This window comes from Schistocerca serialis, chromosome 1, assembly GCF_023864345.2.
Source record: "Schistocerca serialis cubense isolate TAMUIC-IGC-003099 chromosome 1, iqSchSeri2.2, whole genome shotgun sequence".
NCBI lineage: Eukaryota > Metazoa > Arthropoda > Insecta > Orthoptera > Acrididae > Schistocerca > Schistocerca serialis.
In genome coordinates, this window is record NC_064638.1 from 416,280,268 (window position 1) to 416,306,814 (window position 26,547).

The 26,547-nt window shown below is 40.4% G+C and overlaps 1 protein-coding gene across 1 annotated transcript in view; it reads right to left on the reverse strand.

The window, feature by feature from the left end:
• Positions 1-26,547, reverse strand: part of LOC126471930 (kelch-like protein 18) — a 168,401-nt gene that overhangs the window by 12,426 nt on the left and 129,428 nt on the right. Inside the window, exon 9 of the mRNA XM_050099899.1 lies at positions 10,182-10,351. Within this exon, the coding sequence (XP_049955856.1) occupies positions 10,182-10,351 (170 nt within the window). The remainder of the gene's footprint in view (positions 1-10,181; positions 10,352-26,547) is intronic.

Here is a 26,547-nt window from a genome sequence, read left to right on the forward strand (position 1 = left end):
CAGATATTTAGAGCCTACGACATGTGATGTAGTCAGCCAATAGCAACATTACTGTTAAGTAGCACGAACACACAAATACAAAAAGTTAATGGTTTAAATTAATATACACAGTGTTGCTACATGGAAAGCAAAGCTTTAACATGTAATATTGGTCTCTAAGATTAATAAGCTGCAGGAGAAGCTAAGCTTTCACATATAATGTCGATCTTTTTTGCACATGTTACACTTTAAGATACATCATACAAATGTGTCGGTAAAATTTTTAATAATGACATAAATGTCTGATCTTCTGGGCTCGAAATTCTCCTAAATGGCCATCCTCGAGGAGTTGATTTTTAAATGAGAGTCAGACACTCTGTGATTTAAGAAATTCATCGTACATTCTTGCACACAGCTCATCTTGTATGAAAGGAAATTTACTTTGAAAGTAACACTTTTCAAACCACCATTCGCAAAATTTTTCCGCAACCTATTAGAAATAGGTTCGTTTCAGTAGTTGCCAGAGAGCGGCAGATAACAGGCATCGTCACGCTCGCACAGATATGATGACGCAGGAAGTCCATATGTCCGTATGTGTTAAACATTAAAAGATATTACATTAAGTCATAAAAGAAACAAGGCATTAGATACCCCAAGGGCATCGGAATTTCGTGAACCATACCAAAATGCATAATTCATCTTAAAGTGCACATTCGTATGTCCAGGTTTGGATGTAAATTTTCTTGGAGTACCACTACTGTATTATTTCATGTTTGGTTCTTTATTATGGCATAATGCCACACATGTTAGAAGATGAAAATGTGCACTTGAAATGCAGCACACTGTTGAAACTAGCCAACCGTGTGGTATTAAACACCCCCCTCCCACACACACACACACTCCCGTGAGCATTTGAGGTAGGATGTAAAAAATTTCAAAAATATGTTCATTTTGTAGTAAACATCTTTCTGAAGAGTTTTATACACAACACATATGTGTTCAAGAAAATTTAAGGCATGTTACTTGGTCTTCAGCGTGCAATGGTGCACTGCCACACCTCTTCACACAGCCTTCTTCTATCGCACGTCACTATTTCGCTCTGTGGAATTCTAAGTGTATATTTTGTAATGGATGCCATCAAACTATATTCAGGACAGTGGAAATTAAAATGTCCTGTGGTACCTCTCCTGCTCCCAGTTGGCAGGACTGCTCCTCTTCAAAAAAATCTCATGATTAATACTGGATGGGATTATTTGTAACCGGAAGAACAAGAACTCTTCAGGAAATTTGGACTCTTTATTGTCTATTAGCTAATAAGTTGCTGTTTCGTGTGACATAAAATTACATACAGGATACATAAAACCAGTAACGACAAAATAGTACATAATTCTTCAATACTCATGTCCTAGCATTGTTTTCTCTCTAATCTTGCTACAGCTTTACATGGCATGCCTTCCTTTCTGCATTACCTCATTAAAGTTCGTCAAACGTTCTGCTACATGAAAAAACAAAATGTCTTCTTCAAATACTGAAAAACCTGTTAATACAAATAGTACCCAAGACTGGTGTGATTTCTCGATCTGATTAGGTGTATTTTGCCACTGTCTGCTAGATAAAAGAAATAGGCCTGTCTAATATTGCAGCACTTTAACACACACCAAATAAATGACACTATTTTGACACAAATGATCATTTTTATAACATGACAGAATATAATTCATGAAGTACCAATATCAAATGCATATTAGGCCTATTACAAGCAAAAAGCTTTATGTTAGGAAATAGTTTCAGATTTCATTCATACGCTCCAGCTTCTCAAGCATGAGGTCAAAAAGTAGTAGTACGAAATTATTTTATAAATTTGGAATCATCATATTCTTACATAATTTGTGTGATGACCCCGTTTCTTCTCCTTCCTCATCCTAACAAACAATCTTGTCATCACTAATTCTGTAACTATTCTTGCCAGTATCAAAACTTATTCTTCGGTTAATTCCAGTAACCCTGCCACAATCACCGGCTTAGTTATCCCATGTTTATTCTCCGGTTAGGCGTTATTATGTGTTCATACAACATATTTTCCACACTACTCCCAGAATAGAACTTCAGCGGCTGCTAGCTGGGTACTGTACAACTGATCCTTACTAGTGTAGCGGTCTGGCCAAAAATTATCTGTCAAAATTTCATTTTCTTGGATACACCGAGAAGATAATACGTAATCTTTCTAACCTGTTGTTTCTTTTGATCACTTATTTCCACTCTGGTAGTCTGAATCTACGTATTTCATTGGTAATTATAACAACGGTGATGATTCAAAAACCCAGTTAACCACAGAAACAAACAGTGATTGGCATTCACCCATTCAGTTTTATTCCGCTCAGCTTATATAGCCACGTCTCCTTTTGTCTGCAGGAAAGTTTATTTCTAGATTTCTAGAAGGCACGGATTCAACAATCAACTAATGATTCATTTAGAAACCAACTTAGAATGTGAGCAAAAATGTTCAAATACCAATATGGATGCATTTCAAAATCATATGAATCATCAATAGAGTAACGTGCGCTGCATGCTTGGCACTTTGTGAAACAAGGCTTTTTTACTCATGAATCCCATCCCCATCCCCGCCCCTGCCTAGACCCAGGCCTGTCGCGAGGTGTGAATCTGACAGATGTGCCGGTAAACTTTTTCCAGGTAGCATCTGGTTGGTTGCTGCTACTGCTTATACAGTGAACAGCCCCACTTCTATAGCCAGAAGTGGAACAAGGTACTACTCATATGCGACTCAACTGCGCATATGGATGAGCTCACTTGCAACTGATCATACAAATCTAATGTAAATTGTAGTGACGTCATGCGCATCAGAGTCACATTTTGTTGTTGGCAGGCACTTGTATGAGCACTGTGTTTCGTTGTTGTATACAGCGCATTGTAACTTGAGGTTTTTCCCCTCCACCTCTTCTTCATGTTTTATTGCTGCAGTATTATTCTGCAGTAGTGAGATACAGTAATATCCTTTGTTAGAGTATTGGTTCTTACCAGTCAAAATTACAAAAATTTAAATGAAAACTAAAACAATGAAAAATTCCTGTACTTCTAAAAAATTCCCATGTTTTTTCCCGCATGAAATAATTCCTGGGTTTTTCCCAGATCTCCCGGTTGTCCCGGGTCATATACACCCTGCACAACTTTATTGGTATTACCGGTAACTCATAGAATAGCAATGGATCAGATTGCAGTATAGTATGTTAGAACACCTAAATCCTGGTTCTGAGAAAGACATCTTTCCAAATTTGAACAGAATATAGTTTGACAGATAAATTATGACTACTGGATGGAGATCATCATGATCTTACTCAAATGCAGTGTCTCAAAGAGGTGGTGAACTATGTTTAATCCAATGTGCAGTCATCCAGATTTAGTTTTTCTATGGTGTCCCAAAATCAAGTAAGGCAAATGTTGAGACGTTTTCTTTCAGCGGACACTGTGATTTCCTTCACCAATCCCAGCTTGTGCTCAATCTCTAATGACTTCATTACCAGAACATTTAACCCTAATCTTGCTCTTTCGTAAGTGAACCTCGCCAGATGAATAGGCAAATCCATAGAGATCATGATCCACACTATCTGTAGGGTACCGAGCGAGGTGGTGCAAAGGTTAGCACAGTACATTCTAGTCGAAGAAGATGATAGTTCAAATCCAGGTCCAAACACTCTGATTTAGGTTTTTCATAATTTCCCTAAGTTGCTCCAGGCAAAGGCTGGGATGGTGCATTTGAAAGGACTCAACCGATTTCCTTCCCCATCCTTGAAACAATCTGAGCTTGTAATCTATCCTTAATGACCTCATTCTCAACGGGATGTTGTGCCAATGATGGTTCAGGAGAATTTTTCTAGTCAGCATTTTACAGCAACATTTTTTAATTGTAATCTATTGATGCTGCAACAGCCTCTTGCTCTGGAAGTTATATGAACGAGATTTCCACAATCTTCCCCTCTTTATACTGTATTGTTCTAAAGTGACTGATATCTCAGATTTAGAGATAGCAGTCCCCACTCACACAGATATTCATTGGACAATGGTATTTTTGAAGGCAATGTTTTGTGTGTTGTCCTTGCTACTGTAGCTATTACTTACTAGGGAGGCAGCAGAACTAGAAATACACATATTACAGTGAGACTACAATTTCAGTCAGAAATTCTTCCTTAAAATAATGCTAATTTACACATGAACTGCAAAATCCATTATTTCTGTTGTCAGTTTGATGCAAGACATAACAAGCCATAAGCGGTAGAATAAAACCTTACTGTGACGCTTCTCCCTCACCCTTTCCAAATGAACACTCACAGTTCATGTACCTATTCACACACCTCTTCCATCTGCTGAATGGCTGTCTGTTTCTGGTCACCACTAACTGCACTATTGTGTGCCTAAACTCAAGCAACAGAAATTGTTATTCATCACTGTTTGTAGTCTAGCAATAATTTTCCATCATCATATTGATGCACAGTTAGAAAAATCATGAAAGATTGTCAGAGAACTTAAATGACTCTAAGTGCACAATGCACGCTGTATTTATATCAGTTATTCATTCATTAAGAAGGACCACTACGTATTTCTATGGCTGTAATTTTTATTATACATGTGTTATTCACTCATTATGAAGGACCACTATATACACTCCTGGAAATGGAAAAAAGAACACATTCACACCGGTGTGTCAGACCCACCATACTTGCTCCGGACACTGCGAGAGGGCTGTACAAGCAATGATCACACGCACGGCACAGCGGACACACCAGGAACCGCGGTGTTGGCCGTCGAATGGCGCTAGCTGCGCAGCATTTGTGCACCACCGCCGTCAGTGTCAGCCAGTTTGCCGTGGCATACGGAGCTCCATCGCAGTCTTTAACACTGGTAGCATGCCGCGACAGCGTGGACGTGAACCGTATGTGCAGTTGACGGACTTTGAGCGAGGGCGTATAGTGGGCATGCGGGAGGCCGGGTGGACGTACCGCCGAATTGCTCAACACGTGGGGCGTGAGGTCTCCACAGTACATCGATGTTGTCGCCAGTGGTCGGCGGAAGGTGCACGTGCCCGTCGACCTGGGACCGGACCGCAGCGACGCACGGATGCACGCCAAGACCGTAGGATCCTACGCAGTGCCGTAGGGGACCGCACCGCCACTTCCCAGCAAATTAGGGACACTGTTGCTCCTGGGGTATCGGCGAGGACCATTCGCAACCGTCTCCATGAAGCTGGGCTGCGGTCCCGCACATCGTTAGGCCGTCTTCCGCTCACGCCCCAACATCGTGCAGCCCGCCTCCAGTGGTGTCGCGACAGGCGTGAATGGAGGGACGAATGGAGACGTGTCGTCTTCAGCGATGAGAGTCGCTTCTGCCTAGGTGCCAATGATGGTCGTATGCGTGTTTGGCGCCGTGCAGGTGAGCGCCGCAATCACGACTGCATACGACCGAGGCACACAGGGCCAACACCCGGCATCATGGTGTGGGGAGCGATCTCCTACACTGGCCGTACACCACTGGTGATCGTCGAGGGGACACTGAATAGTGCACGGTACATCCAAACCGTCATCGAACCCATCGTTCTACCATTCCTAGACCGGCAAGGGAACTTGCTGTTCCAACAGGACAATGCACGTCCGCATGTATCCCGTGCCACCCAACGTGCTCTAGAAGGTGTACGTCATCTACCCTGGCCAGCAAGATCTCCGGATCTGTCCCCCATTGAGCATGTTTGGGACTGGATGAAGCGTCGTCTCACGCGGTCTGCACGTCCAGCACGAACGCTGGTCCAACTGAGGCGCCAGGTGGAAATGGCATGGCAAGCCGTTCCACAGGACTACATCCAGCATCTCTACGATCGTCTCCATGGGAGAATAGCAGCCTGCATTGCTGCGAAAGGTGGATATACACTGTACTAGTGCCGACATTGTGCATGCTCTGTTGCCTGTGTCTATGTGCCTGTGGTTCTGTCAGTGTGATCATGTGATGTATCTGACCCCAGGAATGTGTCAATAAAGTTTCCCCTTCCTGGGACAATGAATTCACGGTGTTCTTATTTCAATTTCCAGGAGTGTATTTCTATGACTGTAATTTTTATTATACATGTTTCGAATTTAAGTATTATGTCTTTATTCATCCAAAAATTACAACAATGGAAAAGTGTTTGCAAAAATAGTACTTTTTGAAAGTATTCTACATATGACTTATCATTATCCTATATGAGTAAATATTTATAATAACCATCTGTACTCTCTTCAAGCATCTGAAGAGCGAAAATGGAAAATCATCTAAGTGCCATTTTTCTTGCAAAGTGTTTTTTCATTGCTATTGTGTTCTGGGTACTCTGTTACATCTATGGACTTGTTCCAAATGACAAATCACGGAGAAAATTTTCCAAATGTTCATTACTACCGGTGCATGCTTTTTGTACTAAGCAGTGATTTCCAATGTAGTTTCAAGTCCCATGCAGCAAGTTTTCCTCTATTTCACCTTGGATGGTTTTAAGAGATAACATACAAGTTTTTGGTAAGTGGGCACAGCTTTTCGAGCGGCTACGGAAAATCTTGATATTATAGAGAACTGAAAATAGTAAGCAAGGTCTTTGTTCCACACAAGATTTGCACAAGACTATTGAGTCCATTAAAGCTATCAACCTCTTTCATGTAATTCCAATGTATACAGCTGGCATATTTGATGATATAGATCCTGTAAAACACTGTTGTCAGAGCAGGTGTATAAGAGCTCCAAACGCAGTATGACGAAAGTCTCTCATACTTGTCACTTCAAATAGCTACATAAAAATTCTTATTCTGAAAGATAACAACAGAAATATGTGATCATATTCCTGGCAGATGTATGTCATGCTGCACTTTATCTGAAAGACCAGCCACACTTATAAGTTGCAAAACAGAAAAACCCACTGACAATGTTGCCATTTCTTCCTCAGAAGCAGGAGCAGTTAAACAGTAAATTTTGCAGCATCTCAGGAATGGAGCTGTGTAAGAAAGGAAAGTCGATACTGAGAGACTTATTCTTGAATTTAAATAAGTTATTTTCAACAATATTATGAAAAGGATACTTGTTACTCACCAAATAGTGGAGATGCTGAGCCGCCGATAGGCACAACAAAAAGACTGTCACAAAATAATCTTTCAGCCCACAAGGCCTTTGTCAAACACACACACACACACACACACACACACACACACACACACACACACACAGACAGACATGCAGACGCAACTCTCATGCACACGACTACAGACAGATAAGGTGTGGCTTCAGCTGCCACAGACTGCTAGTGAGTAGCAATTATCCTTTTCATAATATTGTTACATTCCACCATAGATTTTCCATTGTTTGAGTAAGTTATTTTCTTGTCACTAATTTAAAAGAAATGTGAAATGGTTTTTTGTTGGCTATAGTTCTACTTGTTAAAATATTGTTGCTGTATTTCTGTACTTTTATTATCACAAACAAAACATCTTGCATCTGTGTTAGAGGCACTCGGGGAAAAAGAATACTTTATTTGCTTGCACTTACAACCAGTCAGTTTCCTGACATGGCACTTGCAACATTCTTAATCAATTATTTATTTTCTCATTTGCTTCATTATTTCTGCAGCGATGAGGTGGACAGCATAATTCCGTGGTTTCATAATACCTTTTCCATTTATTGGATACAAATATATTATGTACAAAGAGATTCTCCTGACAAATATGAGATTTGGCAATTAGAATCTTTTCCTTTTCCACTATTCATTTATTGCTGATATATTGGGGTGGGGGTGGGAGTGAAAACTGGGTAACATAGGAAATGGACAGAGAAATTGGGAGGAGGACATGGAGTAAGAGGGGGAGCAGGAGGTGGATATGGACGGACACAGTTGAGGAGGAGGAAATGGACAGAGAGAGTGAGGAGGAGCAGGTGGACAGAGGGGATGGGGAGGAGGAGAATGGTCAGAAAGAGGGGGAGAACTAGATAGAGGGGGGAGAGGTGCAGGCAGCAGTGGAACATGGAAATGATTAGTACACAGGAGGAAAATGAAGAAGGAGAGGAGAAGGAAATGGACAGGGAAAGGGGGAGGAGATGGAGATGGAGAGGGAGAAGGAGAGGAGAAGGAAATGGACAGGGAAAGGGGGAGGAGATGGAGATGGAGAGGGAGAAGGAGAGGAGAAGGAAATGGACAGGGAAAGGGGGAGGAGATGGAGAGGGAGAGGAGGTGGATGGGGGGGGGAGGGGGAGGGGGAGAGGAGATGGAAAAGGAGAGATGGAATGGGGGGAAGAGATAATGAGAGGGAGGGGGGAATGATGGAAAGGGGGGAAGAGATCATGAGAGGGAGGGGGGAATGATGGAAAGGGGGGAAGAGATCATGAGAGGGAGGGGGGGATGATGGACAGAGAGAGTGGGGAGAAGGAGGAGGCCAGAGAGAGGGGAGGAGGACATGTGCAAGGAGTAGGAGAGGAGGAATTGGTCAGAAAGAGGGAGATGGAGATGGACATAGAAATATGGAAGGACACGGACATACATAGAGGCAAAGGAGATGGACAGAGGCAATGTGAGCAGATGGGTAGAGAGAGGGGTAATAGGAGGTGGAGGTGGTGGACAGAAAGATGGAATGGAATGGAGGAGACGGACAGAGAGAAGGGGAGGAGGAGATGGACAAAGACAGGAAGATGAAGGAGATGGACAGAGAGAAGATGGACAGGCATAGAGAGAAAGGAAATGGACAGGGAAATGTGGGAAGAAGGAGACTGAAAGAGAGATGGGGCAGAAGAAGAAGGAGGAGGTCAGAGAGAATGGATGGGTGGGAGGGGGAGGGGGAGGGAGAGGAAGAGGAGGAGGAGGAGATGATAAGACAAAAGGGGCAAGGAGGATGTGTGCAATACATGTGATGTGTTCATATGCTGGCAAAGACACACTAAAAGGCTAGTTTTATACATAACAATGGATATATGTGTGAGTGTGGGTACATTCAACCCCTACTCCTGAACCACTTTATCATTTTCAATTAAACTTGGCACATGTAATGCTTATTATCTGAAAAGAAGCACTGTGAGGGTAATAACCACCTAGCTCCCATGGGGGTGGGGGATAGGTGTGAGAAGGGTTGGTAATGCATCACATCTAGGCTACCATGCACAACTTGGGAGGTACCCTGAACAACTCTGGTGTTGTGCAGGTAAAATCAGAATGGATGAGCATAGAGAAGGGTTAGGAGACGAACAGTAAATGATGGAGGATGAGATGGACAGAGTATGGGGAGAGGAGGGGGTGATGGAAGAGAGAGGGCAGAAGGTGGACAAAGAGAATAGAGGAGGAGATGGACAGAGTTGGAGGGGGAAGAAAACATGGACAGAAAGAGGGGATGAACACAAAGAAAGAGGATGAGATGGGGGATGAACAGAGAGAAGGGAGGGGGAGAACATGGACAGGGAGGAGGAAGGATAGGATGGACAGAGAGGAGGAGGACAAGACGGATGGGGAGAGGTTAGACAGGGAGAGGAGATGTACAGGGAGAGGTGGTGGGATGGTGAGAGAGAGTGGGGAGAGGAGGCGGTCAGAGAGGGGGGGGGAGGAGATGGTCAGAGAGTGGGTGGAGGAGATAGAGGGAAATGGGAGGAGAAAACAGAGAGAGAGAGAGAGAGAGAGAGAGAGAGAGAGAGAGAGAGAGAGAGAGAGAGAGAGAAGATAGACTGTGAAAGTGGGGGGGGGGGGGGGGGGGGATGAGGAGGTGTAGGAGGCTGGTAGAGGGCAGATGAAAAAGGAAGAGAGTGTGAGGAGGCAGGTGGAAGAGGGACAGAGAATGTTGAATCAGATGGAAGAGGGGAGAGATAAATAGGAGGAGGAATTTAGATTAGGGGAGAGATCAGGCATATGATAGTGCAATTTATATTTATAAAGGTGAGAAAAACTGCAGGTAAAAAGCTAGTAAATAAATAAATAAATAAATATGAAGTCCAACAGTGAAAGAGACTGATAAGCAAAGGTAAAACAGTGACTTACGATAGCAGGCAAAACTACTGCTTTTTCAATAGTGACTACAAATAAAGCACACTACTATTCATTTAACTTCTAAACACTACATATATTTCTATAATACCTCATATTAAATATATTGCAGCCATTTAATACATTATGTATGATATATTTAAAGAAATATGTTTAGGTCACTTACTGATTCAAAATGGGATCATACATTTCCACTGACTGCAGAAATGTTGAGCCATCATAGCCACCGCACACATAAAGCTTTCCATTTAGTGTTGCTACTCCAAGCCGACAACGCCTTGTAAGCATTGGTAAAACAGAAGTCCACTGGCCAGTTCGTGGATCGTACCTCTCCACCTGTGTTCATATATAAATGCTCAATAGCAGCCAGATGGCAACAGTAGTTACTGTTCATGTATGGGATCACTGAAGTAATAAAATAATTACCATTTTAAACATCTGAAACTGAGAATTACTTCACTCTCCAGATGTGTCATGTTAAAACAATTCAGACTTCACAGGCTCACATCATGCGCAGATCAATTTTTCATTGTGATCAGTGAATGACATGACACTGCCCAATCAGAAGTGACAGTTTCAAGGAAGAGGAATAAGGATACCTGGAAACTAGAGAACAAAACAAAAGTACATGTGGGAGTCATTAAGGGAAAATGGTTTGATATGCAAAAAGTGAAAATATTTTTATAGGATGTAGAGCTGCCACATTTAACTGTATTACAGTTGGTCAGCAGATCTGTTATTCAGTGAGTAAGTTGGACTTCCCACATAGTATGCCCTCTCTGGTTATCACTGGAATTAACTTAGAAAGGGATGAGTTAGAGATGGGCGCAAGCAAATGGAACAGGTGGTCATTTGACCAGAGGAGAGTTGGCCAATTAATGCAAAATGTGCTTAAATATGTATCATTGAATAAAAGTAGAAATATTCATGTTCATCTGAGAGAAATGGGTGAACAGACTTTACACTCTTCTAATAATTTCCGGGTATGCAGCCGGATCCCGTCGACATTCTGCCACGATATTTCGGCCCAGAGACGTCCGGCCATCATCAGGTGAGTACACAACTACTGAAGAGCCCAGGTGCAGTCGCGGTATTTATGTTGAATCTCGCGCATGCGAAATGTACTGGCATCCTACAGCGCATGTGTCAGGTGTTGACATGCGTGGCATAGCCGAGTTGTACGTGCTGCCCTCGGTGGTGAAAATAAAAGATCATTTAGTCATTGAGTATCGAATGACGCTGCCGATTCCGCTGTGCCTGTATAATTTTAATAACAGGATTCCAATTTTTATCCAGCTGAAAGCCGTTGTCACGATTTATAAGATTATCGGCAAGACGTATTTCCACTGATTCCTTGATTACGAAATCCCAAAATCCGGAAACCAGAGCTAAAATTTTTGTTCCATTGTATTCCATTGAATGTCCCAATTAAATACAGTGCTCTGCTACTGCCGATTTTGACGGTTGCTGCAGACGGGTGTATCTTTCATGTTCTGTACATCGTTCATGGACAGTTCTTGTTGTCTGGCCAATATATGCAGAGCCACATTCACAGGGAATTTTGTAGACACCTGCTTTCTTCAGTTGTAAATTGTCTTTAACGGATCCAACCAGGGCCCGGTTCTTTGCTGGTAGACAGACGATAACCTCGATTTTATTTTTGTACAGTAATCGGCCTATTTTCGACGACACATTCCCGGCGTATGGAAGGAATGCAGTTGATTTAAAGTCATCATCAGCGTCCTCAGTGCGTTGCTTCTTGTTATGCCAGTTGCGCATGGCCTTCCTTATTTGGCGTGAAGTGGAGCCATTCTCTTTAAAAACCTTCCCCAAGTGTTCTAATTCTGCGAGGACGTTTTCATCATCCGATATTACATGTGCTTTTCAATTCTGCGGTATGTGAGGTTCACCACGGATCGTCCAGAGATTTTAGCTCCGGAGCCGGAGAAATTTTTTGACGATGCGACAATGTCAGTGCTTGCGAAAGGTTTAAACTTCGGTCCTACACTTCACTGCCTTTAACGGATTTCATCAGTTCCATTAGACGTATCCCTGTGGATTCAGCAGACGAAATTCGACGTGAATCTTGCCAAACGTTGCTGAAATGTGCGCCACAACGGAGTAACATCTCGCCAGCTGAAAGAGCTGCTCTCCGCAGCCTCAGAGAAGATACTAGCACAGTCGTACTGCCTGCGGATAAGGGTAACGCCACAGTTCTTCTGACACGAGAAGCCTACAACGAGAAGATATATTGTCAGCTAAATGATTCTACGTACCGCAGAATTGAAAAGGACCCAACAAGCCGAATATCAAGGAAAACTGCTACCATTTTGAACGACTGTTCTCTACCTGAACAAGTTATCAAGAGATTGAGACCACACAATGCAGTACCACCAAGACTCTACGGTCTTCCTAAGATATACAAGGATGGTGCCCCACTACGATTAATAGTGAGTAATATTGGTGCTGCGACCTATTCTACAGCAAAATATCTGGCCTCACTACTAAAGCCGCATGTGGGTAAGTGTCGCCACCATATACGTAATTCCGAGGATTTTGTCAGTCGCTTAAAGGAAGTTAAGCTTAGCAGCTCAGATTTATTAGTCAGCTTTGATGTGGTCTCACTTTTTACCAAAGTCCCTTTAATGGAATCGTTACATCTTATTGGTAAATTATTCAGTGCAGAAATGATGGCCTTGTTTGAACATATACTCTCCTCAACGTACTTTTTATTCAATGACGAATTCTTTGAACAAACAGACGGCATCGCCATGGGGAGCCCTTTGTCCCCTGTGGTCGCTAATCTCTTTATGGAGGACTTTGAGAAGAAAGCACTCGAGTCTGCTGTTTTAAAGCCTACGGTCTTCTGGCGGTACGTAGATGATACTCTTGCTGTATGGCCTCATGGCAAACAGGAACTGGAGAAATTCCTTCATCACTTAAACTCATTACATGAGAACATCAAATTCACGATGGAGATTGAAAAAGATGCCACTTTACCATTTCTAAATGTGCTAGTACGCCGTAAAAATGATGGGTCATTAGGACATTCTGTGTACAGGAAACCGACTCACACATATCTGTATCTCCAGGCGTCAAGCTGCCATCATCCAGCACAAACAGCCGGTTTTCTCAGTACCTTAATACATCGAGCGCATGTAATATCGGATGATGAAAATGTCCACGCAGAATTAGAACACTTGGGGAAGGTTTTTAAAGAGAATGGCTGCACTTCACGCCAAATAAGGAAGGCCATGCGCAACTGGCATAACAAGAAGCAACGCACTGAGGACGCTGATGACGACTTTAAATCAACTGCGTTCCTTCCAAACGCCGGGAATGTGTCATCGAAAATAGGCCGATTACTGAAGAAAAAATAAAATCAAGGTTATCTTCCGTAAACCAGCAAAGAACCGGGCCCTGGTTGGATCCGTTAAAGACGATTTACAACTGAAGAAAGCAGGTGTCTACAAAATTCCCTGTGAATGTGACTCTGCATATATTGGCCAGATGACAAGAACTGTACATGAACGATGTACAGAACATGAAAGATACACCCGTATGCAGCAACCGTCAAAATCGGCAGTAGCAGAGCACTGTATTTAATTGGGACATTCAATGGAATACAATGGAACAAAAATTTTAGCTCCGGTTTCCGGATTTTGGGATTCTGTAATCAAGGAATCAGTGGAAATACGTCTTGCTGATAATCTTATAAATCGTGACAACGGCTTTCAGCTGGATAAAAATTGGAATCCTGTTATTAAAATTATACAGTCACAGCAGAATCGACAGCGTCATTCGATACTCAATGACTAAATAATCTTTTATTTTCGCCACCGAGGGCAGCACGTACAACTCGGCTATGCCACGCATGTCAACACCTGACGCATGCGCTGTAGGATACCAGTACATTTCGCATGTGCGAGATTCGGCATAAATACCGCGACTGCACCTGGGCTCTTCAGTAGTTGTGTACTCACCTGATGATGGCCAGATGTCTCTGGGCCGAAATATCGTGGCAGAATGTCGACGGGATCCGGCTGCATACCCGGAAATTATTAGAAGAAGAAATACACCGGGAAAATTTCAGAAGACTTTACACTGTTTGTTGTGGTGTACTCTATGTTCTACTTAAAGAAGCTCTTTCTCTGAGTATACTACAGCACTTGTGATGACAAAATATGTTCATATAAAAGAAAGAGGTGTGGCTCACAAGTCAATGTGGTAAGATCTACACTTCAAAATTGAAGGTCCAGGGTTTGAATCCATGCCAGTCCTGGGATTTTTTTTTTATACTTATTTCTTCTTTCATCTTCGGCTACGAATAGCTAATATGAAAATGGCAAAATTTCACTGTGGTATGGAATGCATGATAAACTGTTGCAAAGTCAGAAGAAGACACAAGTATCTCAGAGGCAACAGGACTGTACATAATAAAGCACTGTCCTGTTCAAATCAACCTTCAGCAAAAGAGCAGCTTTACCTTCAGTTGTGTAGCAGTTGTTTTTAAAAAGATCCCCTTACACCTCACCCAAAGGAAATGACAATTATTGCACCACAAGTTCAGTAAAATGTTCTCCCATAATATAACAGGTCAGGGTCAAAATTTTCCCCCTTGTTACACAGAAAAGTCTATCTGCTGCAGTCGCCACAGACACCTACTGCAGCGACGACACAGCAGACAGACCAGTGATGCGGGTTGCCGACTCCGGTGCGAAGTCTGGCAAATGCAAAAATGTTTACAACCAAGTATCACAGTTGACACTGAACATGTAGGTGGAGTCAACATCCTTCAGAGGGCAGCAACCAGCAGCAGAGGAAGGGGGCGTGACAATCTAAAAACTATTTCCTGGTGATTATGCGTATGCAAGTAGTCCCAGAAATATCTTACCACCCTGGGCTAGATAAGCCAGCGCCCAGCCATTCAACAGGCAGGTCTTGACTTGCTGAGTATGGAGAAGATTGGCTGGTCCAGCAGTGTGCCACCTTGACCATCCTCTCTTCCACAACAATTGCGCTACGTTGCTTCTGGCATGGTATGCTATCTACCAGCTGCTAGCAGCCAACTTCGACGTGGGACATTTGTACAGGTACAGAGTCTAAGGGCACTCTGATTGTAGGAATCAGTAATTATTTGCTTGCTCTGCAGGAGGGATCCCTATTGTTTTGAAGAGTGTGTTACTGTTGGTGGTTTATTGTAGTTTCCATAATAACTAAGTTGGCAAAACCAGTTGGTTGTTTCTCTGTAGATTTAGCAGTATCCATCACTCATAATTTATTTTTCCTGATTTCCTTGTAAAAGCTAACAATATTCCTGTTACTTTAAATTCAATTGCTATCTGTCACACCTTTCCATACCCTTCTAACAGTTTCAGCAGTCTCCCATAAAATAAAATCTATTTACATCTTGCTAAATATACACTGAGATGACAAAAGTCACGGGATACCTCCTAATATTGTGTTGGACCTCGTTCACCCAGCGTAGTGCAGCAACTTAACACGGCACCGACTCACCAAGTTGTTGCAGGTCCTCTGCAAAAATACTGAGCCATGCTTCCTCTATAGACGTCCGTAATTGCAAAAGTGTTGGCAGTGCAGGATTTTGTTCATGGACTGCTGTGGACTGCTAACATGGTGCATTTCCATGAGTGGCTGAAAATGGTCTCCAAGTAGCCAAACATAACCATTTTCAGTCAATAATTGGTTCAGCTGGATCAGAGATCTCAGTCCATTCCATGTGAACACAGCCCACACCATTATGGGGCCACCACCAGCATGCACAGTGCCTTATTGATAACTTGGGTCCATGGCTTTGAAGGGACTGTGCCACACTTTAACCCTACTACCAGCTCTTACCAACTGAAATTGGGATTCATCTGACCAGGCCACGTTTTAGAGTCATTATGTGCCAAACGATATTGTCATGAGCTCAGGAGTGGCACTGCGCGCAAAGTCTTGCTGTTAGCAAAGGCACTCATGTTGGTTATCTGCTGCCATAGCCCAATATTGCAGAATTTTGTCACACTGTCCTTACAGATACATTCATTGTTAGTGCCACATTGATTTCTGCAGTTATTTCACAAATGCTGCTGCTCTCAGTCATTAAGCGAAGGTCGTCAGCCACTGTGTCATCTGTGGTGAGAAGCAATGCCTAAAATTTGGTATTCTTGGCACACTCTTGACACTATGCATCTCAGAATATTGAATTCCTTAACGATTTCCAAAATGGAATATCCCATGCATCTATCTCCAACTACCATTCTGCATTCAAAGTCTGTTAATTTCCATCATGCGGCCATAATCACAATGGAAATCTTTCCACATGAATCACCAAGTATAGCTGACAGCTCCGCCAATGCACTGCCCTTTTATACCTTCTGTACACAATATTGCCACCATCTGTATATGTGTATATTGCTATACCATGATTTTTGTCATATCAGTCTAAAGCCAATTTCATACATTCTTCACTATTAAAAATTTATATTCTTTATTCATGTGCTGTCATACGATAGCAGATTTTAAACAATTTTCTTCTTCTCTGAATTTCTTATCCTTCTGACGCACACTAACAATATAGCTACTGAATATTTTTGTATCTAAATGTATCACAAACTTCTAATGGAAACAGAAGGCTGACCGACCTACCTACTTGAACTTTCCAGTCCAGATGCAGTAAGATGGAGTCTTCAAGTGAAAAGGTGCAAAACCTACAGTGTCAAAAAATTTATTCTGTTACTGGCACTTAAGTAAATGCAGAATACTGGACTGTCTAACAAAACAAACATCTACAAAGATATAAAAATGTCATAGTGCCAGTACACATAAAACTAGTTTACTGTGCAGCAATAAACTTGTTTGCAAGCACTGCCTCAAGGATACAGAGAACAATTCAATTGAAAGTTTTGCTACAAACAAGAAGATCACTACTGCCAACTGATGATAACTGCCATATTTGACTTTTAATGTTGTCTAAATACAATGTTGCCGACTAATTAACCCACCACAAAATATACACACTATGTTAACCATCACACTATGTTAAATCATCAAATAACTACCAAGCAAACCCAAAAATAAAATAGTTACATCCAACTAAACAGCCTGTGACTAGAAAATAAAATATGTTGGTTGAGGAATTCCAAACTGCCCATCTCAGTTTTCCATAAATGAGCCAGATCAACCAGAGAAATCAGCTTACATTCAACTCAAATCCAGCCAGCAAGTACATTATCAATTATTAATCTGAGACAACAACAATGAAATTTATGTTCAAATACAATATCATGATGGTTACCACAGTTAATAAATCCATCCTGGGGGCTTGGAGAGTTTTTATGTTGCTAAAAGAAGATAAGCCTCCTACTAAGACCATGAATGGACATCATTTAGTTCCAATACAACAGATACAGAGGAATTATGGGATAAGTTTAAACTGAATATAAACCACACTTTGGAGAGGTACTTGCGAAGTAAGGGGACTAAGGATGGGAAAAACCCACCATGGTTTAATAACAAGATTCAGAAAAAACAGAGGGAGCAGAGATTGTTTCACTCTCGGTTATAAAAAGAAAAAAAGTGGATATGTTGACAGGCAAAACTTATTAGAGATTCAGGCATCTATAGAACAATGGGTGTGTGAAGCATGTAACAACTTCCACCATATCTTAGTGAAAGACCTTGTCAACTGTCTGAGAAAAGTCTGGTTCTATGTAAAATCACCAAGTGGGTCAAAAGCTTCTATTCAGTCACTCATCAACGAGATTGCTACAGCAAAAGAAGAAAACAAGGGGAAAATTGAAAGAAGAGAGCAAGAGGAAAATTAAAGCTTTAAGTTTTAAACTTCACATTTAAAAAAACCACACACACACACACACACACACAACACACACACACACACACAGAGAAGAATCATAAGGACATACAACTGTTTGGTAGTCACACAGATTCCTGTATGAGGACACAGTAGCAGGCATTCATGGCTTTGAGAAGGAACTGAAAAGATTAGAAACAAATACAATGCCAGGTCTGGATGGAATCCCAATTTGGTTTTACAGAGATTACTTGTCAGCACTGGTCCTGCACTTAGCTTGGGTTTACTGCCAATCACTTGCTCAGCCCCCTAGGTTGGATTAAAGGAAGACATGTAAACAGTTCAAGAGGCATGCTGTTAGATTTGTTACCTGTAGGTTCGCCCAGCACATGACTAGTGCAATACTGAGAAGATTTACAGAACCAGTATTTGTGGCTGCCATCAGTGTACATTTCACATAAGGACCACAATGACGATATAAGAGAAATTAGGGCTCATACGGCAGCATATAGCCAGTCATTTTTCTCTCCCTCCATTTGTGAGTGGAACAGGAAAAGGAATGACTAGTTAATGGTACAAGGTAGGCTAATCTGCCAATACACCATATGGTGGCTTGGGAAGTATGTATGTACATGTAAATGAAGAAATAAAAATTTGGAGTAATGGCTAAATAGCCAAGAAGAGATCTGCTTAAGAGTGTCTTCAACAGAAGCATTTATCACCTGATGCCATTATGCTGAAAGGCTATGATCTACATCGTAAGAATTTTAGTTTCACAGCAATTGGACAAGTTTGAAGAACTTTTATGAAGCAGCATTGGTTCTAATATTCCTGTTGATTGCCACATGGCTACATTTCACAATTTTAGTGTTGTGAGTGTTAGTCCTAATGCTTGATCACTGCTCAAATTTATATTGTTGATACTGGGATGTTACAAAATAATAGTAATAACTAAGAAATTTCTGAGTGGCTTTAACTAACTAACAGATTTTTTCTACTTGATACAACAGATATCTCTTGGCACAGAAGTTTGAGGCTTCTCATGATATTGCACATATGAGGTGTGTTCAAAAAGTGATGGGAATTCTGTTATTTTGAATCTTGTATTAGTGGGAATCATACATTTTTTATCAAATAATGGAAAATACAGGATGGAATAATAAATATATTATGAAACAGATAGACTCACCATACAGTGGAGAACTTGAGTTGCAGACTGGCAGAACCAAAAGACTGCTAAACAGTAAGCTTTTGGCCAAAAGGCCTTCTGAAAGACAACATACAAACACGTGTGTGTGACATGTCTGCAACTCAACATCTCCATTGTATGATGAGTAACAATCTATCATTTCCATACATCTTTATCATTTTTGTATTGATAAAGATGTCTGAAAAGTATCTGTACAGTGTAAGCCACAACGAATATTTAGACTGTTGTCAGCTGTCAAAAAGGCTGCATATGTTTCGGCAATATCAGTGATTATTTATTTGGTTTAAAAATAGATCAGAGAATTTGCATTATTTTCTCTATAAGAATGGACTAAAGTGCAGCAAAGTATTATAAAACACACTCACACACACACACACACACACACACACACACACACACACACACACACATATACACATTCATTCACTCAAGCGAGCACATGCATACATGACCACTGGACAAACACATGTGTCTGAGGTGTGCTTGCTTCTGTGAATGAATGAATGGATGAATGAATGTGTGTGTGTGTGTGTGTGTGTGTGTGTGTGTGTGTGTGTGTGTGTGTGGCTGTGCGCGTGTTTTGTGCTTCCTCTTCTGAAAGAAGTCTTTGGCTGAAAGCTAAACACGTAACTGGTTTTTCGTTGTGCTTGTCAGAAACTCAACATATCACCTTTATCTTTTGCTTATATTGTTGATACTTGAATCAGGAGTTTGCATTGTTAAATATTGCTTTTAGAGAGTCTACTGTGAGTAATGAATTTCATCAGTTCTTAAAAAATCAAAGATGTATAACAGAAAGCAAAAAGTTGTAAAAAAAAATTGAGATTGGTATCTGGGTACAAGGTAATCATGTTTTTCCCAACATGATACGACCACAAGTTAAACGTCAGATCTTTATTTTGCGCTCACCCAGAAAAAAAGCAAAAATTGATGAAAATGGTGACTTAAATAAAAAACTACAAAATATAGTGAAAATTGTCAGAATCTAAAGCTGCATAAGCACCAAGCTCGAAACATGTTTCTGGCTATTTTATGTGGACAACATTTGGAAAGATCTTTCAAAATATGTTCTGATACATGGAAACATCTATTCACAGCAGTGTCAGTACAGGTCAAAGGAAGCAATGTTTCAGGCCAGCTACTGCATATCACCACTGCGTGGCGCAAGTGTATGTTTATATAACACACTGTGACATCTATTGTATAGAGTTGTTGGGTGTTTTGTTTTCCCCTGTTGTATTAAGTTTTTCTGGGGGGTTCGGGGGAGGGAATGCAATGGAAAAGGCAGCAGACTGTCGAGTTGTAATTTTTGTACCAGGCTGAGGGCTGCTTGTGGAATATATGAAGCAAGCAGAACAAGAATAGTAATAAAACACAAAATGCTCTGCAGAAAACTGCTGCTACGTTTGGCAGAATACTAAAAAAGACGTAGAAAAGAAAATAGGGTAATTTGTCGTAGCATGCTTCAAAATGTGAAGTAAATACTCAAGGCTCTGGAATAAATCCTCCACTGCAAAAAAACTACAACAAATAGCAAGTCTGGTTGTAGCTGCTTTCCTGAAATTTCTAGTTTTTAAGAAATGGTGATACCATATTTGCCAGAAATTCACAACTGTTAGATGATATCTGAGTGAAATTACAGAAACTAGAGCTGTCTCCCATAATCAGTTCCCATATGTAGCAAGTTTCTCTAGAGTTTGTTTTTGCTCATCATCAAAGATAATGACTATGCAAACCAACAAATCGATTTCATGTAACTAATCTGATGTTATCAACCATTACCAACTGCTATACAAACTCTCCATCAAAATAATGCAGTAGTTTTAAATAAATTCTTTGAAAAACGCAACCTTATTCTGTACAACTACAAAACTCTGAGAGATACTTATGGTCTTCAGGCCACAAGTCACAATAAATAAATAAAAAATGAAAGAACAATGACAACATCTTTCATTTTGTTTGTGTGAACCTTCAAGTATTAATAATGCAACACATATTACAGTTTCCTCATCTCTAGACATGATGTGACAGACAATCTGAAAACAATTCAACAAGTAGCGTTGCACATGATGCAAATACACTGAGAAATGTTTGCTGCCCATGTAGACACACAAACAGAGATAAGAAACAAGTTCTGAAACAGATGTGAAACCCTGCAGGAAGCAATGTTTCCAACAGAAACAGGGTTTAACATGTGTGTGTGTGTGTGTGTGTGTGTGTGTGTGTGTGTGTGTGTGTGTGGGGTGGGGCAGGGTTGTCTTTCTGTAGCCAATGGCAGTACACCATACTCTCTGGTGATGCGAGCACAGTGACCTATTATGTATTGCTTATCAACTTTTCCTTGTTCATTGTGCTGAGTAGTCAAAGTCGAGCCTTCTGCAGTATAGCCAATGTAGGCCATTTGCACTTTGAACTTGTTGCTTGCTGTAATGTAAACACAGCAGGTTTCATGAAAGCGTGTATACACGTGCAAGTTATCCTTCACACTTTATACCGATGAATACAAAATAAAGTTGAGCCTCTTGTGACTTCAGTGTTACATTTCTAACACTCTGTCTGCCATCAAAATGCATTAAACACCATTGAGGACTGCAACAAAGATGAACAAGCCATCACACAACTGTTCACTGAAAACATCCTGTTAATTGTGGTGGAGCACATAGCAAATGGAGCAGCCTACTTTGGCTGCATTCAGTAGAGGCATGATATGTTCCAAATTCTATCGACAGGCTCTGAGCAGAACTGCTGTAAGTAAAATTAACACACAGTAGTGAAGGGTGTACAAGGTATAAATTAAACCTACGTGGAAGCTGAGGTCACTCAATTTGCTATACACCAATAATATCAGCCGTACTTTGGAACAAGCTACCAAATAAGCTTCTGTTTATCACTCTATATGCTAGAAGCCACTGCATTAGCATGGCTTCACCATGCTATGCAGATATTGGCTGCAGGTGGAAAACAAACATCTTAGGTGATGTAATCTGGCAGTTTTCACTGTTTTTCACAAAGGCTATAAATTTTAGCTATTTTTTAGGTGAACATAAAATGAAAGAGCTCTCAAAGTTGTGTGTTTTAAGGTGTAATTTGTGGCAGTAGTGCATTGCGAAATGGCTCAGTTACCTCATACATCATTAGTAAAAGTGATAGTCTTTTCAATTACATACACTACAGTATTACTAATAGCAAAACCCAAATTTTTTTCCTGATGGGTCTATTATGTGATGTAAAATTTTGAAATTTCTTCCTTGTTTGTTTATGGATTTGTGATCTGGTTATGTCAGTTGACGTTATGAGTGGTGGTAAAATCACTACCTTCGAGGAAAAGAATGAAATTCTAGCACCAACTTCTATTTATAGCTTCTGTGCTCATTTTGAGTACTTCAGGAATTTCGAATTTTTTGTAGGATAAGGCCTGTAAACTTATTATGTGTTTTAGTGTGGTGTGATGGCTGCGCTGGTCGTTGCGTGACATAATAAGTCGCCAATCAATAACAGCCAACTAGCTGGAAACGGCCAACGTTTTCTTGATTTTGAATGAGCATATTCCTAAAGATTCAGTGTTTCAATTTAAAATATTGACAATCAATACTGTTGCTGAATTCAACACATCGGGAATACATGTAAAAAGATGAGACTGAGTTATAAGTGGTACAAGAAAAGATGGCAGCTGGGCCCCCTCTGTCACATATTGGCTCAATCTGGAACACTTATCCTCAAATGTCCTGTTTTTCCATTGCTGCTGCAACCTAGCAGTAGTTGAATCATAATTGCATGGTGAAGCTACACACTACAAGTTGTGATGGCAACTACGATCGTGGATTATATAAGTACTTCCTCTCTCAAACTCCTCTCTCCCCAAAGGCCTATAATATTCCTTTAACTATGCCTACACCCACTGTGCAAACTGTCTACCATTTGTGCCACTTATAACTCGTTCAGTCACATCAAATATAAATAGAAATTGAGACAACAAATAAGAAGTAGAACCAAGGTCAGCCTTGAATAAAACGTTCTCGGTTTTCCAGCCGCGTCAATTCAAATAAAATGCTCGAGGTTTTGATGGCCATCTCCTCCATCATCATCAGGAGTTCACTGACTGAACTCCTGACGACGATGGCGGAGATGGCCATCGAAAGCTCGAGCATTTTATTTGAATTGACGCGGTTGGAAAACCGAGAGCGTTTTATTCATGTATGCCGTCGCAAAAGACTACGAGGACACAAGGTCAGCCTTACTAGGAAGGAATGTAAAATTGGAAAATTTTAGCATTGATCTTACGGGATTTTCACAGGAGCTACAAATTTATGGTGTACAATTGCGAAAAATGTAATATTGGAGAACATGAAATCAAAATTCCACCGTACATGCACTAAAAGAAAATTGTGGGTATTGATCAAAAACCTGCACAAACTATCAGAAACATGACATAGTTGATTCCTTTTTATAAAAAAATTCTAAAAAATAGCTTAACAAATGTATACAGTAGACCTTAATCATATGTACCCTGGTAATCAGCTATTTAAATACTTCTTGAACACATTGCGGGGTTTGCAACTGCGTAATGTGTTTGGTGAGTTTTGCAAGACAATAGAAAGCCTCTCTGTTTTTCTGTGAGTTTGTAAAATCTGCTGTTTTTATGAAAAGAATTTGGAAAGGACGGAAGTGAGTTAATAAAGATACTAACCTCTTTAAAAATTATTATTATTTTAATGAAATGTTCCCATTGGTTTAACATTCTTATATAGGTAAACTACCAGCAGTTCACAAGTACTAGTTGAAAAATCAAACAATACTGTTACATCAAAATATTGCTAACCAAGGTGGAGACATAAAAGTTACCTGATATCCTTCGGTTTTAGTGCCTTCATTTGAACCCCTTTTTTAATTTCTTCAATGTAGCTGCTCTGGTTTAAGTTTTATGCCTTCTTGCACACCTCTTAGGTTCACTTATGTTAATGTTGTAAAATGGATCACCATGAAGTAAAATCACATTGTTCTTGCTACACCTGCCTGTAATGTTTTTTGACTTCTGGAATATGAAATGCCCTTGGCCTGGCTGTTTGAGGATACCATCAGAATGGGATTTCCAGTTCTCAACTGCAAAGCTTTGTCCCAAGTGGATTACCAAAGCATATCTTCGCATCAGATTTGTGCACTCTTCTGGGCTCTCAATCGCATCCCATGTCAGAACTCTCTCTCTAGTTTACCATAAATGCTGTCAGGTGGAATGAATGAGTGTCTGACAATGGGGAACTACATCTCAACAGTTTTAACATTTTGGAGAGCTTCAAAAAGCATCCAGTGAGACAACATTCCCAACACTCCTTTATTATTCCTCTGACCACCACAAACCATAAACATCAGAAAATAAAAGTACTGTTGAAAGATCCTCTAAAGCCTAGTTGCATAGTCTGTGATATATTCCTGAAGCAATCTGACTGCACCCTTTCGAATACTGGTTTTCTTCTTCTTTTAAGTTCTTCTGCTTCCAGCAAGTTGCTTTTCATTCTATCATTCAACATATCTTAAGCAAATAAAATAATATAAATAGCAGAGTAGAATGGTTGTATTTCAGCTGCATGTATTGGCAGGTTCAGCAGAAAACTAATAAGAAGCAGCAAAGCTGTTTCTTTCACAGTATAAAGAAAAATATCATCTTCAGTCATTGCTTACTTTCCTTCCTGACTGCAGCATAAACATTAATTTTTATTCCGAGAGAAAAAAATCAACACAGAGGTTGGAAAATTTAACTAATTTTGCATCTGTAAACTCAGTGATGGCGGCCATACCAGCTGCATTGGATATAACAGCTTTTGCACCACCACAGGACTATAGCTGGCTTTGCAAGTGTACGACTGATGAACAAAGCACACTTTGCAACCCAGTGCATTTTTATTTGCTCTATGTAGAACACTTGTAGTGTGTTGTAAAACTCAGATTATAATGAACTCTGTGTTCATAAAGTAAAGGAGGATGCAGGATGAAAATCCTGAAATCAAATTTTCTGTCAAATAGCAGGTTTTGCAAGTGGCTTACTCATAGGTGAAACTCATTGTAATGCATCTTACAAGAAAGTAGTTAAAACATCACTGTCATATTCTTAACCTTAAGACTCTGCTGAAAATATAGAAAGGGTTAAAAAGCTCTGTCGAAAAAGTAGTACAACTTTTTTTCAAACCATTATAGTTTCAAAGTAATCTACTAAACGAAGACTGAAATGGAGAAAATTATACTAGCAGAGAATCTAAATAAACAGAGCAAATACTACAAAAAAACTGATACAATGGTGACATGATTTTTACATGGATAGGAGAGAACTGAATACGGCTGCTTATACTGATAGCATATTGCAATTAAATTTATTGACAAATAAAGAAAGTCAGTAAGTGAGTACATCTAATTATTGCTCTTTTTAGTCTATTATGTAGTTCAGGAGTGTCTGCAGAAGTGATCTGTTTGGCAGTTCACTTTCTTCAATGAGAATAAAGCCTCAAGTTTTCTTTTTATGAATGTAAATTTTGAAGTATCTGGGCAGTTTCATCTCCCTGACTGCCCTTCCTCTCCTTATTTGAGCACTGAAAAATTCAGACGACTCCTCAATGTTGGGCAGTCTCCTACAAATCAAGAAATCTCAAAACTGTGGCTGGCTCAGTGACTTTCTGAGTGTTAAATCACAGAATGTTGTTGTAGACTGAAAATGTTCATAAGACACAAATGTAGTCAGAAGTGCCTTTAAGTAAGTGTGATATGATTGCTCCTGTTCTCTATATACATAAATGATCTAATAGAGGGAAACATTCCACATGGGAAAAATATACCTAAAAACAAAGATGATGTGACTTACCAAACGAAAGCGCTGGCACGTCGATAGACACACAAACAAACACAAACATACACACAAAATTCAAGCTTTTGCAACAAACTGTTGCCTCAGGGATTGGAATGACTCCTTACCCTCTCCCTTAAAACCCACATCCTTTCGTCTTTCCCTCTCCTTCCCTCTTTCCTGATGAGGCAACAGTTTGTTGCGAAAGCTTGAATTTTGTGTGTATGTTTGTGTTTGTTTGTGTGTCTATCGACGTGCCAGCGCTTTCGTTTGGTAAGTCACATCATCTTTGTTTTTAGGTATACATAAATGATCTCTTGGACAAGATGGGCAACAGTCTCAGATTGTTTACTATCAGCACTGTTGTGAACAGGAAAGCATTGTTGTTGAGTGGCTCTAAAGGATTTCAAGATGACTTCAACATTATTTCTATTTGGTGCAATGAATGGCAGTTTGCTTTAACTGACAGGAAATGTAAGTTGATGTAGATGTGTAAAGAAAACATTCCTGTATTGTTCAAATACAGCATAAAAGTTATGCTGTTTGACTCATCACTTCAATTAATTACCTACATGAAATATTGGCAAATAACAAAAAGAAACACACACATCATGTCAGTTCTGGGAGGATCAATGGCTAGTTATCGCTTATTAGGAGTGCTTTTGTAAAGTAAGTGC